Source organism: Anopheles coustani, chromosome 2 (genome assembly GCF_943734705.1).
Source record: "Anopheles coustani chromosome 2, idAnoCousDA_361_x.2, whole genome shotgun sequence".
Lineage (NCBI taxonomy): Eukaryota > Metazoa > Arthropoda > Insecta > Diptera > Culicidae > Anopheles > Anopheles coustani.
The window spans coordinates 69,342,354-69,355,509 of NC_071289.1; the positions used below are offsets into that span (position 1 = coordinate 69,342,354).

Consider the following 13,156-nt stretch of genomic DNA (forward strand, 5'->3'; position numbering starts at 1 on the left):
CCCCTGGGAAGGCAACGATTCGAAGCGCATCAGCACCCGTCATGTTGCGGGAAGCGACAAATAAACTAAAGCCACATACTCGAGCCCAGCCCGGCTCGATGGCGATGGCGACGAAACTGTAGAAGTTTTATCGCGCAAAAAAAAAAAACAGGGAAATATCACAGTTGAACGCAATACAAAGAATGACTTAACTTGTGAGAAGTAAAATTCGACGAAGCTAGACCGAATCAACCCGGGGGAGATTGCGAGCCCGAGCGAAGAAAATGGCCAAAGTAAATGCTTCGCGTGGAAGCAAACAAACCACTCCCCGACCGTCTGGCGTTGTTTAGAGGCATGAGATGTCTTTCAAAGGCTTTTGGGGCTTAATAAATGCGGCATTTCGAGTTCTTTGTAGTTGAAATTGAGCACAAAACCACATCCAAGGAGTGTCCGTGGAAGCGGACACCTGCGCGCACGTGCTAAAAGGTGATTGATAGGTCAAATTTATAGCTAGCATTTTAAAACCATTTATCGTTAAAAACATCAAACGTTGATGTCAATGCAACGATTTCGGAAATGAGTTATTACCCGTTATTATGGAGGCGCGTTTCGATTCTTGTCTCGATCTCTAAATAGAATGGAGATGTCGAGTCGGGGTGAAAAGTCACACTCATTTCCATTAGGCCCATTTCCGTTAGGTCCACTCGCATTCACAATTGACGCCACAATTGGCAACGTAAAAATAAAATTTATTTTTGGCGCGTTTAGGGAACGGTAGCCTGCAGTTCAACAATGGCGGCCTAACTTTGATTACCCAAGGTTGGGGGGTTTTCCCGAAGGTTAGGGGTTTTTTTTCGGGCCGTTTACTTCCTAGACTGAGGCCCCCTCTCCGTTGCGACGACCAATCTCGGGGTGTGTTGTGTTGTGCTGGTGCTGCCAAGGAAACGGCCCGAGTTCCGAGGAACCGATTGGTCACGCGCATCCCCCCCAATGGAGAGGGAGTTCGAGATCAAGGAGCTTTACGCTAACCAATTGATCTTGCCAAGCGATGGCCAATTGGTCGCAATTTGCCCGGCTGGCTGGAAACAATCAACGATCTCAGCATCGACACCACGCTCGGGACAAGCAAAAGGGCTCGGAACCTATCCCGGCCGTTTCGTGGCGTGGCGGAATGTATTTGCGATCCCTCGAAGCCCTTTGACAACTTCTTCGAAGCGTCAAGCTGAAAGTTCGATCGGGAGAGATGTTTCGCCCCAAACCGTCGATTAAAATCAATGAAAGAGCAATAAAGCTCAATTTACTCATCACGTTGTGGCCTCCTTCCGGTGTCGTCGTCAAACCCCCCTTTTTCCTCACCCGAGTGCAACACTTGCACTGTTGACTCGCGGTTGACTCGCGCCGATCGTAAACGGATCGATTGCCACACAGGTTGTTGGAAACAGAGGATTCGATTGGTTTGCGCAATCCCACTCCTCCCGTTCGAGGCAAGGGAGGTGGTCACGTGAGTCGAACTGAAATTGACAGATTGACCCATCAGCAGCAACTCGTCAATCTAAATGCGAGCGATACGGGTGTTTTATAGACAACGCAGTTCAACAGCCTTCCACGTGGCCCGGGATCGTTAAATGGGTTGCAGACAAAACAAAAGCCAACTAGTGCTGCACTAAAACTACAGTACCGTTCCGATTGTGGTGAGCGATAAAATTTAAAACAATATTCGCGATTAAGATTTAAAACATTTTGTTCCAGTGTTAAATCTGGTGTCCTTTATTGTTCGGTGTAAAGCAACCGTACAGTATCACTTAAAGTAAATGATACACTTTAGTTTTGAAGTACTTTAGAATAATTATTCTCTCAAAACAATAAATAAAATCTTTAGAATGAACAATTATGATGATGTTCAATTCAGTAAGAAGTAATTATCCTGTAGGTCTTTTTAATCTAAATTATTACTCTCAAAAATAAATATTTTTGTAGCTAATGTTTAGGTTACGTTTCATTTTAAATTAAAAAAATTAACACATAATCATCAATGGGCTTGAATCGTCAATGGCTTTGAACTGACCGTAATTTCTACCCTAAACTGAAAATGGTCAATTTAAAATGTTATTTGTAAACTTAGCTTGATTGATTCGCTAAACATGTTTAATTTGACTGATTGATTTTAAAGCTATATTTCATTTTTTTCCTTTTTTGTACAATGTTTCTTCTGCGACAATTGATTTAAATTTCCAAAACTGCACAACACCATAATCGATAGTGCAGCTTTGTTAACGAGCGTTTTCATTTTTATTCTTACCGTAAAAGTGCGCAATATAACTCGCATCGTACGGCTCGTGCCAAACTAACCCGATCTTCTTAAAACACGCCGCAAACATTCTCCCGTTGTTTGACGGTTTCGCCAATTTGATGTGCCATAAAACTCGATCATAAACGACGTACGTAAACTCCGCATCCCTTCTCAGGTGCAGGTGACGGAGGGAAGAACTTTATGGGCCGTTTAGGTGATGGAAGGAAGAAAAAACAACTTTGAAACGTGTCAGTGAAGCGTGCCACAAACACGTACACGTTGGGGTAGGTTGGAAAAGCTTTGGGTCAGCTAACCGGTTGAAGCGGGTCGATCATGTGCGGTTTATATCGTCGGACGAGGAGACTCAAGGATGCGTGGTAATGAAAACAAGAAATAGAAATAAAAAAAACTCTATCTATTCCCCGTTTGAGATCGATGGGGAGGAGAGGGGTGATGATCGTTTTCAAATGTCATGTTCGTGTGTATCGTTTCGTTACGCCATGCTACACAAGCGAAGCACGTGTTTTATGAGCTGGTCTTTGCCCTGGCATAATTAATTAACTGATTTGATCGTTTAATTTTATTTATCCAATCATGTTTATCTGCTGGTGAATCCTTTTTTCAGGTAAAACGCAGCATCAGAAATTCTCAACTTATCTAAATTATCTAAAAACCACACCCTACACCACCCTGTTACACCCTTGACCGGCTGATCATGACTCCAACATTCAGACGACATAGCGAGTGGCCTTTTTTTGCGACAAAAAGACGTAAAACAAATTGAATTGAAACGCGGTGGAGGTTGAAAACATGAGATCACTTTTCTGCACCGTGTCAACCTGCCACTCGTCTGTACCACGCAATGGAGGCTGGCGGATGCCGATTTATTGACTCAATGCCAAGCGCTGGAGCACGTGCCGTCATCAATTAGATTAGTTTTCAAGCGTTCCTATGTGACACATGTTCTGTCGAACGAATTTGATAAACATGATCGTATAAAAATAAAAAGATGATCCCACCGGAAGAAGGATTTCAAAGTGACTAATTTCTCAAAGTTTGAACGGATGAACGAATTTGAAGGGATGATCGTATAAAATAAAAAGTACGATCGCGCCGGAAGAAAAATTTCAAAGTAACTAATGTCTCAAAGTTTGAACGGATGATCGTATAAAATAAAAAGTACGATCGCGCCGGAAGAAAGATTTCAAAGTAACTAATGTTCAAAGTTCGAATGTCCGGTCTAAAATGATCTTGACTGCTAAAAATTTAAAAAAAAAAAAACAACAAATTCAACCTGACTCGCGTGCCATTCGTGCATTCAACAGCGTATGTTTTTAGGTTCGCTAATATTTACTTAATAACACACCTAGAACGTTACGTCGCGTTGGAAACACGTTATAGTCTATTTTGGTATCCATCAATTGATCCTTTCATAAACAGGTTTGTGTTTGCCCCTTTGAACGAGTTGTGGGAGTCTACCCTACATGATTCTATTTTTAGGAACCGCCAAAAGCACTTTGCAAACAGGATGTACAGTTTGCACAAGTCTGGTCGCATGTTGGCAAATAAGCAATTTCACCCGAAATGAACGGAAACAACGAGGCTTTTGAGGGAACGTCATCGAAGATAAGCTGTTGTTGGGTGATCGGGGTGGCTATACTTCGCAACCTGCGACTGACCCTATCAGCATCATGTATTTCCTATCATTTTAGCAACGGGTGCACATAAATAAGAAACTCGTTAAGGCAAGGGTCAGAACAAGACTGAGCGATAAAGATGATTTTAATAAAATCCACAAAATAATTAGATGGAAAAGAACTGACCCAAGGGTCAGGGTAGCTACCAAACTACTGTTTTTATGAACAGAAAAAAAAACGATTCTGAATTCACAACAACGACCGTAATGGTTTGATTCAAAATAAGCGTCCGTCAAACATCGATGGTTTTGTTTGATGAACCTGTTTAAATTGAACTTTGAAAAATTTAAATTTCAAGTTCATGTTTTATATGATGTAGTTTACAAATTAAAAAAGGTTTCGAGCGCTACGTAAAAATAAAAGAACGTAGGGACTACGTAAAATGTAAAGAAAATACAATCGACTCCAACTCTCAGGTTGATGCAGTTTTTAGGTTTTGTTGAAAGATCAATGAGGAAATATTTATAATGCAGTAAAACATGCAGACACAAGAACAAAACAGGCTAGCCTAAACAAAACAAAAACCAACCAAATACCAAGCAAACATTGAGAAGGGTTTTATGTAGGAATGGAAAAGCAAGGAATCATTAAAAATCCTCGGTGCATAACGTAAACTAAGCGTACATAAATCATGAAACTTTATCATGAAAATAAAAAATAAAAATATGAAAAATGTGATAATCGTAATAGACGAAATTTAGCAATGAAAAGCGATTTAAACAAGCGATTTTCCAACGATAGTGAATCATCAACGACGTGAATCGACCACGAATGGTTTCATGTGCATGGTCAACATTCTTCCGCTGCATTTCCGAGCTTCAAATTTCGAACGTGCCCCGCACGTTGCCAGGGCCTGAAAGCCATACGAAACCGAACCCAACAACACGGGAACACTCTGCCGCCACACGGCGCAACACGTGACCGTTCCAAAACCGGATTAACGATACGGCACGCATCATCGGGCAAGGGAAGTGGTCCTGGCTGGCGGCGAGGGAACGGTGTCTTTAACGGCGTTTGTACGTTGTTCTTTGGCCTTCTTCAGCCTTCGGGAAACCTTACGCGGATGGAAGAATCGGGCCGAGACACCCGATGCACCCGTGAGCCATATAAAAAAAAAGCAGGCAGCATAAATGCACCTTCGGTCCTGGTTGGGTTCGAAACGTGCTTTTTACGTGTTCCGTTCCGTGGTGTTCGTTCCCGGTCGCTTTTCGTTTGTTTACATTCTTTCGCTGTGTTCGCGAGAGGACACCTTTGGTGGTTTCTTCTCCACCGTCTTAACCTTTCCTTTTCCTTCCGCACGGAAACATACACGCACACAAACTCACAGCAACCGGCAAGTTGCCCTTAAGGTGACCGCGCGCGGTGTGTGGACAAATCGGAACTCGGGGGTAGTTTATGTTGGAAGGGCACGAAAATCCAAGTAGCCATGCCTTTTTTTACCGGGTAGATTATTTGTCAGGCGAATGGCTCTGCGTGTGTATGTGTGTGTGATCGCAGCATGCTTCATCATTATCATCATCATCATGATCATAGTTCGATCGTGAAGTAAAGCAATTTTTGGGCTCATTCCGGGTGAGTGATTTCGTTTCTAAACAGGCCAGAGTGAGCTAAAGAAGATGCTGTGATGATCACCGATCTTTAATACGCTGACTGCCATTGATATCATTTTTGATAGCTGTCATTAGTTCTAAAACGGGTTTGTCTCATAAATAAATGAAAATGGAACATAAAAGTTTTAGTAATATTCAATTTCAATTCTCTGGGAAGCTAAAATAATAAAAATAGCTTAGCCTTCAAAAATCGTTGTTTTCATAAATGTTGTAAGCAAATTGTATTAAAAAATAATGTACTAAAAAAGTGTGTCGTGTTGAGCAAGTGAAAAACAACACATTACCAAGATGAATCATTTCACCTTACTGGCGTTCGAAAATGTTTGATGATGCCAATCATAATGATGATGACGTAGGAAAGCCTCTTCGAGTACAATTTTCTCGATCACGTTCGACCCAATGAAAAAAAAAACCACAAAAAACGTAAACAACAACATCTCGAAACGGAAACCACCAGCTCGAAGCATAGAGCAATGCACTGTGCAAACCAACAAAAATCTATGTTCGCTCTGGGTTTGTGTGTGTTTGTATGTGCCTATTGAGTATCGAAACACATTGTGCGCTGTGTTTGGGGAATATTTTCTCTTTTGGGCTGCCAATGGATAAAAAAAAAGACCCACCGGCAATTTCTAATACGTTTTTTTTTCGTACTGCAAACTGCACGCAAAATTCCTCTCACTGAGATCGATCGCAAACAAGATGATTTTTTTACGGTTTGTTTTGGTTTGCTTTCCGTTCGTTTTTTTTGCTAATACGCCCCTTTAAATTGGTTTCCACCAATGCCCGAAACACCACCCTTTCGAGCAGTGGAGAAAGGCGCCAGCAACAGTAGAGAGGGGAAAGTGCGCTGCGAAGATGGAATTATGGGAGGGAAGCTGGTGGAAGCGTGGCGAGGGGTTGGGAAGCTGCGATCAATGCGAGTCCCATTTGTGTGGCCGTTAACAAATCCACTCGATAATCTTTTGCAACAGTATGATGTGAGTGTGACACATGCTTTCCACGATCGATCAAGATCCTCACTTCTAGACACTTTGCACATCAAAAACAAAAAAAAAAAACAAAATCTTGGAAGTGCATTAGCATCGACACGCACACGCACGTGCGCACTCGCGAGTGTAATTCGCATTCTCATTTGTTATTTTGTTTCTGTTTTCATTCACCGCGACGGATCGGTTTCGATTTCACGCTCTATCCGAGCGAAATGTAACACACCAAATCAATCGGCCTTCTTCAAGCCCGCGATGGCGCACTGTTTCGGTATGGGCACGCGTAACACCAAACTGCTGCTGCAACTCGTTCGTGCTGCCATTTGCTCTATCGACACCTCTTGCTTGTTGCTTTTATTTTTTTTGCGCATGCATTTCTGCTGATCCGACTGGCAGAACGCGAAATTCGAAACCGATTGATCCGATCGCCCGAACACCGGATGTGTGCCACCGGATACACACCTACCGTTCCGCACAAACTCGCGTCCACCGTGTATCCTACAGCGATTTTCCTACAGCGATACCGTTTTTTTTTATTTTGGTCGCTGTTTTGTTGTCACACCAATTGCACCAGCAATATCGGTTAGCGGAATGGCGATCACTCGTCCAGCGACGGGAAAGGCAGCTTACGGGAAACGTGTTTTGTATGGAAAAATCGCGACAACAAAGACAGAAAAATCAAGTGTCCAATACGTATACACGCGCCGCGAGTCAAATCAGTACTGAAACGGAAAACTATAACCGAAGTCGCAACCGTCAAGGGGCGGTGCGTCACTTTACGAACTATGCGCCCGGCCGTGGTGTGCTGGCCAAGAAGGGATTGGTCCGGCCCAATGGGAACGAGACAGGGTGAGGGTGAAAGCGAGATGGCCGACAGTCAAGCACTGCCTGACGCACCGGTTGAAAAGTTACCGGAATGTAAGGAGTTTTCTAGATGCACACGATTAGCTTTGACATCCAACGTTCCCGCCTGAAAAGAAATAATCTAGTTAATAGACCGTACATTTATTAGATTTTTTTTTTGCTATGAATTTTAGAGACTTTGACCTATTCGGTCATTCGTCTTTAAACTTTATTAGATTATGTCTGTTGATGATGGAATAATTTACGCAAAAGTTTAGTTTTATTCCTGAACTATTTCTTAGTGATCATACTTGAGAAATACTTTGAGATTCATTAGTTGATTGATTAAAATGATTTTAAAAAAAATTCTTAAGCGAGCAAGCTACACAATAAATAAGGAAAATTATACACTCGGAAAAAAACGGAATAAATTATAATATTTTGCCTCAAGCATCATTGTGCGGAACATGATTAAATTTAATAAATACAAATAAACAGTTTAATTAGTATCTTAGGGTAGATCTGAGTTTCTCTTTTTTCTTTCGAATAATTGTCGGTAATCAAAGGTATTTATCGGTATATAATAATTATAGCATTAGTATAATTCGAGCACGTAAAAATGGTTGCTGGATGGGCATAATTCTATTCTTAAGTGATTAAAAACCTTTTTCTACCTCCAAATTAGTCTCAATCAATTCTTACATAGTTTTCTTAAACAGCTATCCAAACAGATTCCTTTTTTCATGTTTCAAGTTCATTTCTAAAATCTAACTACCAAACTTTCTTCTACGGAATAAAAGTTGGAATTGAAAATAATATTACTGAAAAAAACTCGAATTAAAAAGAAATGATTAAAATTCAAAAGTTAAAACCCATCGTACATACATTTTAATTTTTTAAATTTTCTTCTACCAACTTATCCACCCTGCCGGTGTTCGCGAAAACTCACGCGACCCTCGGCGCACTGGCATTTCGCTGTTGATCATCATGATGCTGCTTCGAGTGCCCACCGCCACCCGATGTCCGCTCTTGGCCTACCAGCATCTGATCGATACGGATGCTTACCAATACCAACACCGTCACCCCTCGGTGATGACGATGACGATATGGACGATCTTCAGGAGCTCACGCGGCAGGGAAAGCATCATCTCCTCTCAGGTGGAATTTGCTGCTCGCAATCTTTTCCACGCGTTCTTTGCTTTGCGCTTTCCTTCTTTCACGTTCTTGCCTCCTTTTCAACCTGAATCCTCCCCCATCCCCTACCCTTCACAGCCAACACATGTTGTGTTTCCCTTTTCGCATGGTTCGTTTTCCCTGCCGCCACCATCGCCCCTAGCGTTCCATCTTCTCCAGTTGAACCATTTCTTCGCCGGTCGTCTTACCACCACCCCATTTTTTTGGCAGCCTCTTCTTTCGTTTCCATGCCTAGCAGAATAGCGACGATGTTTTTCGATGAATTCGAGCACGATGATTTATGATCGCGGTGCAACGCGGGCTTAACCTTGAATATTGAGTCGCGGTTTGTTCGGTTTGTTTGATTTTCCCCCCACGGAACCGGTTCACACGAGAGGAGTTTGTCCAGGGAGGTTCGTCAGAGCCATTTTTGAATTTTTTTTTAAATTCAAGATTAAAAATAAATTGTTATAGATCGATCATAAATTCAAAAGATTTGTTAATGGTTTTGTTTGATAACCTCGTTTATGGTTTAAAAGACATGAATGATAAAACATAACTTAACCAATTATAGAAAAATATTGGCAAAGTTGCTTTTAGTCAAGCATAATTTTAGGAACAACATGCACGTATGTAAGCAAAGAGAAAGATAACAGTAAATCAAAGTCGTTAAGTGAATGAATCACAGGGCGGGTTCCTAAGAAAAATATGTTCTTATCTGCAAAGGGAGTATCCATTGCTTTCATGGATTATTTGATCTTGCTACTTGTTTTACAAATACGGACATATACTACTATAAAATCAATTTTAAAATTATTCGTCTGTTTTCTTTGCTTTCTTAAGAGAAAATAATGGAACAAAATCAATGATATTTTAATGAAAAAGTTGTCTATGTTTTATTCTATCAACGCAACTGCACTCAAATCAAAACAATTTATTTTTAAGGGATGAATTTTCTTACCGTAAAATCCTTTAAACATTTCTGTCAAATACTTTAAACATTGCTGATTATGATGCAATACTTGCATCAACGCAATATTTCACATCATATTAACAATACATGGGCGAAAGGAACGTGTTGTCCAGAAAACCAGATTGCAAACGTCATTAAAAGTTCAAAATAATATCGAAAAGCAAAAAATGCAAAATATTTCATTGTTGTCCGCTTGTAATACGACCACCAACGTCACGTCTTGCGGCTTCGAGGACGTGAGCGGACTTTAGAAGTGAATAAAATCTTGTCCTTCATCATATCTGGAAAGAATGAAATGCTAACGAGCGACACAATATTCACAGCGTTGTGTAGCTAATGAGTAGATAATTAATGTGTTTCAAATTAGAAGCACTTCTACATGATTTTTTCTCATTAACCATTCAATTTTTTTTTTTTTGCATGTCATCACCACCGACCACGTGAATTTGCGAATAGGTATTTACTTTTATTATGACCGGAAAACTAATGCCAACGCAAACATAAATAAATAAACAAGACCATTATTTGTTATACATTATCGGTGTGAAAAGACTAGATTTGTGACGAAAGCGTGAACCGGAAGGCGGGACGAAGTGTTCAGAGGGAAAGAAGACTATCTCCCCAAAACCAAGCGCACGCTAATTGATGACGTCGTGGTGCTAACGAACCGAAAACATGTTCCATTTAGCGGCCAAATTTTACTGTTCCATTACAGTACGTCGGTAACGTATTTGCATCCATTTAGCGTCGGCTGGACGTTACCGTATTTAACGTTCCAATAATGAAGATGCATCGCGCGCTCCACCGGACAAGGACGACAAGGGGGGTAAAATAAATAATAGGAAAAAATATTGGCAATGGACGAGCAAATCGTATTTAGCTGCGGAACGCGAATATCAAGAGTTTTTTTATTTATTTTAAAGCACGATAACCGCTGGCGTAAGGTACCATCGATTAGCGGCTTCGTAGACCGGGATGAACCGGCTCCGGCAGGTTAAAACAGGCCAGTTTTGTTTTTCCGAATCAAAGCCCGATGTATAACAATGAATGGAAAAAGTATGTCCTTAGGAACCATTAGCAGATGGGTGTGAAATCCGTTATACCGCACACATTTCTATTTGTGATGCTTTGATTCTTTTTTATCGGTTTGTGAAGAAATGTCAAACATTCCCGCGACGGGACGGGCTTATAGATGAAGGTTTTTGTTTAGTTTATTTATTCGTCAAGTATTGTAAGAATACATTGCCATGCAGGGTGTTTAAGGTAGTTGATTTTGATCCTTGTCGGGCAACATTCGCACGATTCTTTTACTTTTATACAACGACCGCGTAGAATTTTTAATTTTTATTATTTTTTATGATCTTCAACCACCGGCCAACCATTTTTGTTTCTTAACGTTCTTCCTTGCATCTGTTGAACATAAAATAGAACAGCTGGAAGTTGTTTTAAATAAATCTCACATGAGTATCGAAAGAAAGAAAAATAAACAACGCAAGTTACGAGTTAACCTGTTAGTAATGTTACAAACAGCTTGTGCTCTTAATTAATCCTCAACGTAAACTGTCCTTCATTTGTGACTGCGACTCCGCCGTTCAAGGACCTATCCACATCTACGAATGTACACGGTCCTCGGACGACTACACTTTCGTTTTTATCGTGGTCGTTCTCACTGTTCACACCGCATATACACACTTTGTCAGGCTGTCAGTATCAACTCCTAAACGCTAATGATTAGTACAAGATTCTCACGTTGTTTAGCAACCGGCCGCTAATAGCCGAACGTCCGCCCTGGGTGGTACTTTCGAAGGGACGCGAGCCGAGCACAAGCCTACGTCACGCACGGGCCACGTGCGCTGTTTTGTGGGTTCAAAATAAAATAGCCCCAGCCAAACACACGCCACTTTTTCCTGCCTGTTCCAACAGCAAAGTTTATACTAATGGTTTGATTAATTCGTTGATCAATATGATGCCGTATAAAATTGTACGTAGGCCTGTATGTATGTGTGTGTTTGTGGTGATAGGATGCGCGCTCTACATGAGTTAGACGTATGTAGTTTTAATTTCTTCGCCACGGTAATATCTAAAGTTTGGAATATCATTCAATCAGACTTCTGAAAAACCCCGTGCGGGCGCGATAAATAAATCATCGATCAATAAATATCCGGTTCTTGTTGGGAATGGGGGTTGAATAAGGGAGAGCGATTTATGATTTAACAAGCGCTAGTTTCCTTGTAGACGGCACAAATAAATAAATGAATGAAATAGCGGAGTTAAAAGAATACGCGATTGAAATGATAATACTCTCCGGGGAATATACTACACGAGCAGACAAAAAGGATAACTTTAAAGGGATACTGATCGTGCATTTCGCTGCACAACGCATCTAACAAAATGAGAGCAGAAATGTAGGGGCACAAAAACCATAGCTACATATGGATAAAACAATATTCAAAACAACAATCGTGGACATTAATACTGCACAGTGGCCACTGAACGATTCAAAATAAGAGAGAGAACGAAAACTAACCGTACATAAGCCTAACCTTAGACACATCGTCGCTTGATGTGATGTTTGTAAATCATGATGAAGAATCACAAGATCCATTCGCGTTGAACGATTGGAGGAAATGAAAAGGGAACCCTCCTGCCTAATTTTTTTCTCTGTTTTCTGCTCTGCCTTGACCGGACTTCTGGTTACCTTTTTTGCTGTTTCCTTTTTTTTGTTTTACGTTATTTTAACAATACCTTAGATATACATACAGTAGCTTCCCTTTCGCCATAGACATGAAGCAGCTTTGTTGTGGTAGCCTTTTAACACACTGGTAATGCAGTTTAAGGGTATATGAGCGAGAAACCTATCGTGACCGGGGGCTCGGGAGGGGATTAGTCTTGGTCTTGTCTTTTCGTACCGCTGTCGTACCAAGCGTTCAACGCAAGCACTGGGTTTCCGCGGAGGTTTAGACACTAACTATATCTCTATATATCTCTCTAAATATATATATATAATACACAACTAAGATGTACACACTGACTGATGAAGAGAGATGGCGGTGATCTTCTTCCTTGGTTTCCTTTTCCACGATTTCCGCCCAACAATCAATCGGTAATTGCAACACCACACGTACACGTAGTGGAAATAAAAATCTCGATAGAGAAGCACGGAGGCCCCAAAAAGAGAGAGGGGTTTAGCCAGGGTAAGCAAATAGAGAAACAAAAGTAGGTGCTAACAAAACAAATATCCTACGAAATAACAAAAGTTCCACTGGAGGAGTTATGGTGGTGCCCTACGTTTGAAACGGTTGTCTGGGGGTGAGGTTTGTTGTCCCGTTCCCTAAGTTTTCCACTCCACCGGGAGCGTGCCTTTAAATCGGTGGCAGTGCCCACAGCGTGGCCGTCTTGTCTGCGGACGTGGAGAGGAAGGAGAAGTCGACCGGATGCCAGCGGCCCGATATCACCTTGTCCGTGTGCTGCGCGACGACCACCGACGGTAATGGCATCGTGAGATCGCCTTGCAGATCGGTGAGGACGAGCTTGTTGTCGTAGCCGGCGGTCAGCAGATAGTACGCGGAGGGTGAAAACCGAATCGATCTGAAAGATGAAGAGAG

General features: G+C 41.4%; 1 protein-coding gene across 2 annotated transcripts in view; it reads right to left on the reverse strand.

The window, feature by feature from the left end:
• Positions 1-10,755: 10,755 nt before the first annotated feature.
• Positions 10,756-13,156, reverse strand: part of LOC131267172 (WD repeat-containing protein 47) — a 52,290-nt gene continuing 49,889 nt past the window's right edge. For both annotated transcript variants that reach the window (XM_058269960.1, XM_058269959.1), the window contains exon 9: positions 10,756-13,139. In XM_058269960.1, coding sequence (XP_058125943.1) covers positions 12,914-13,139 — 226 coding nt within the window. In that variant the 3' untranslated portion in view covers positions 10,756-12,913. The remainder of the gene's footprint in view (positions 13,140-13,156) is intronic.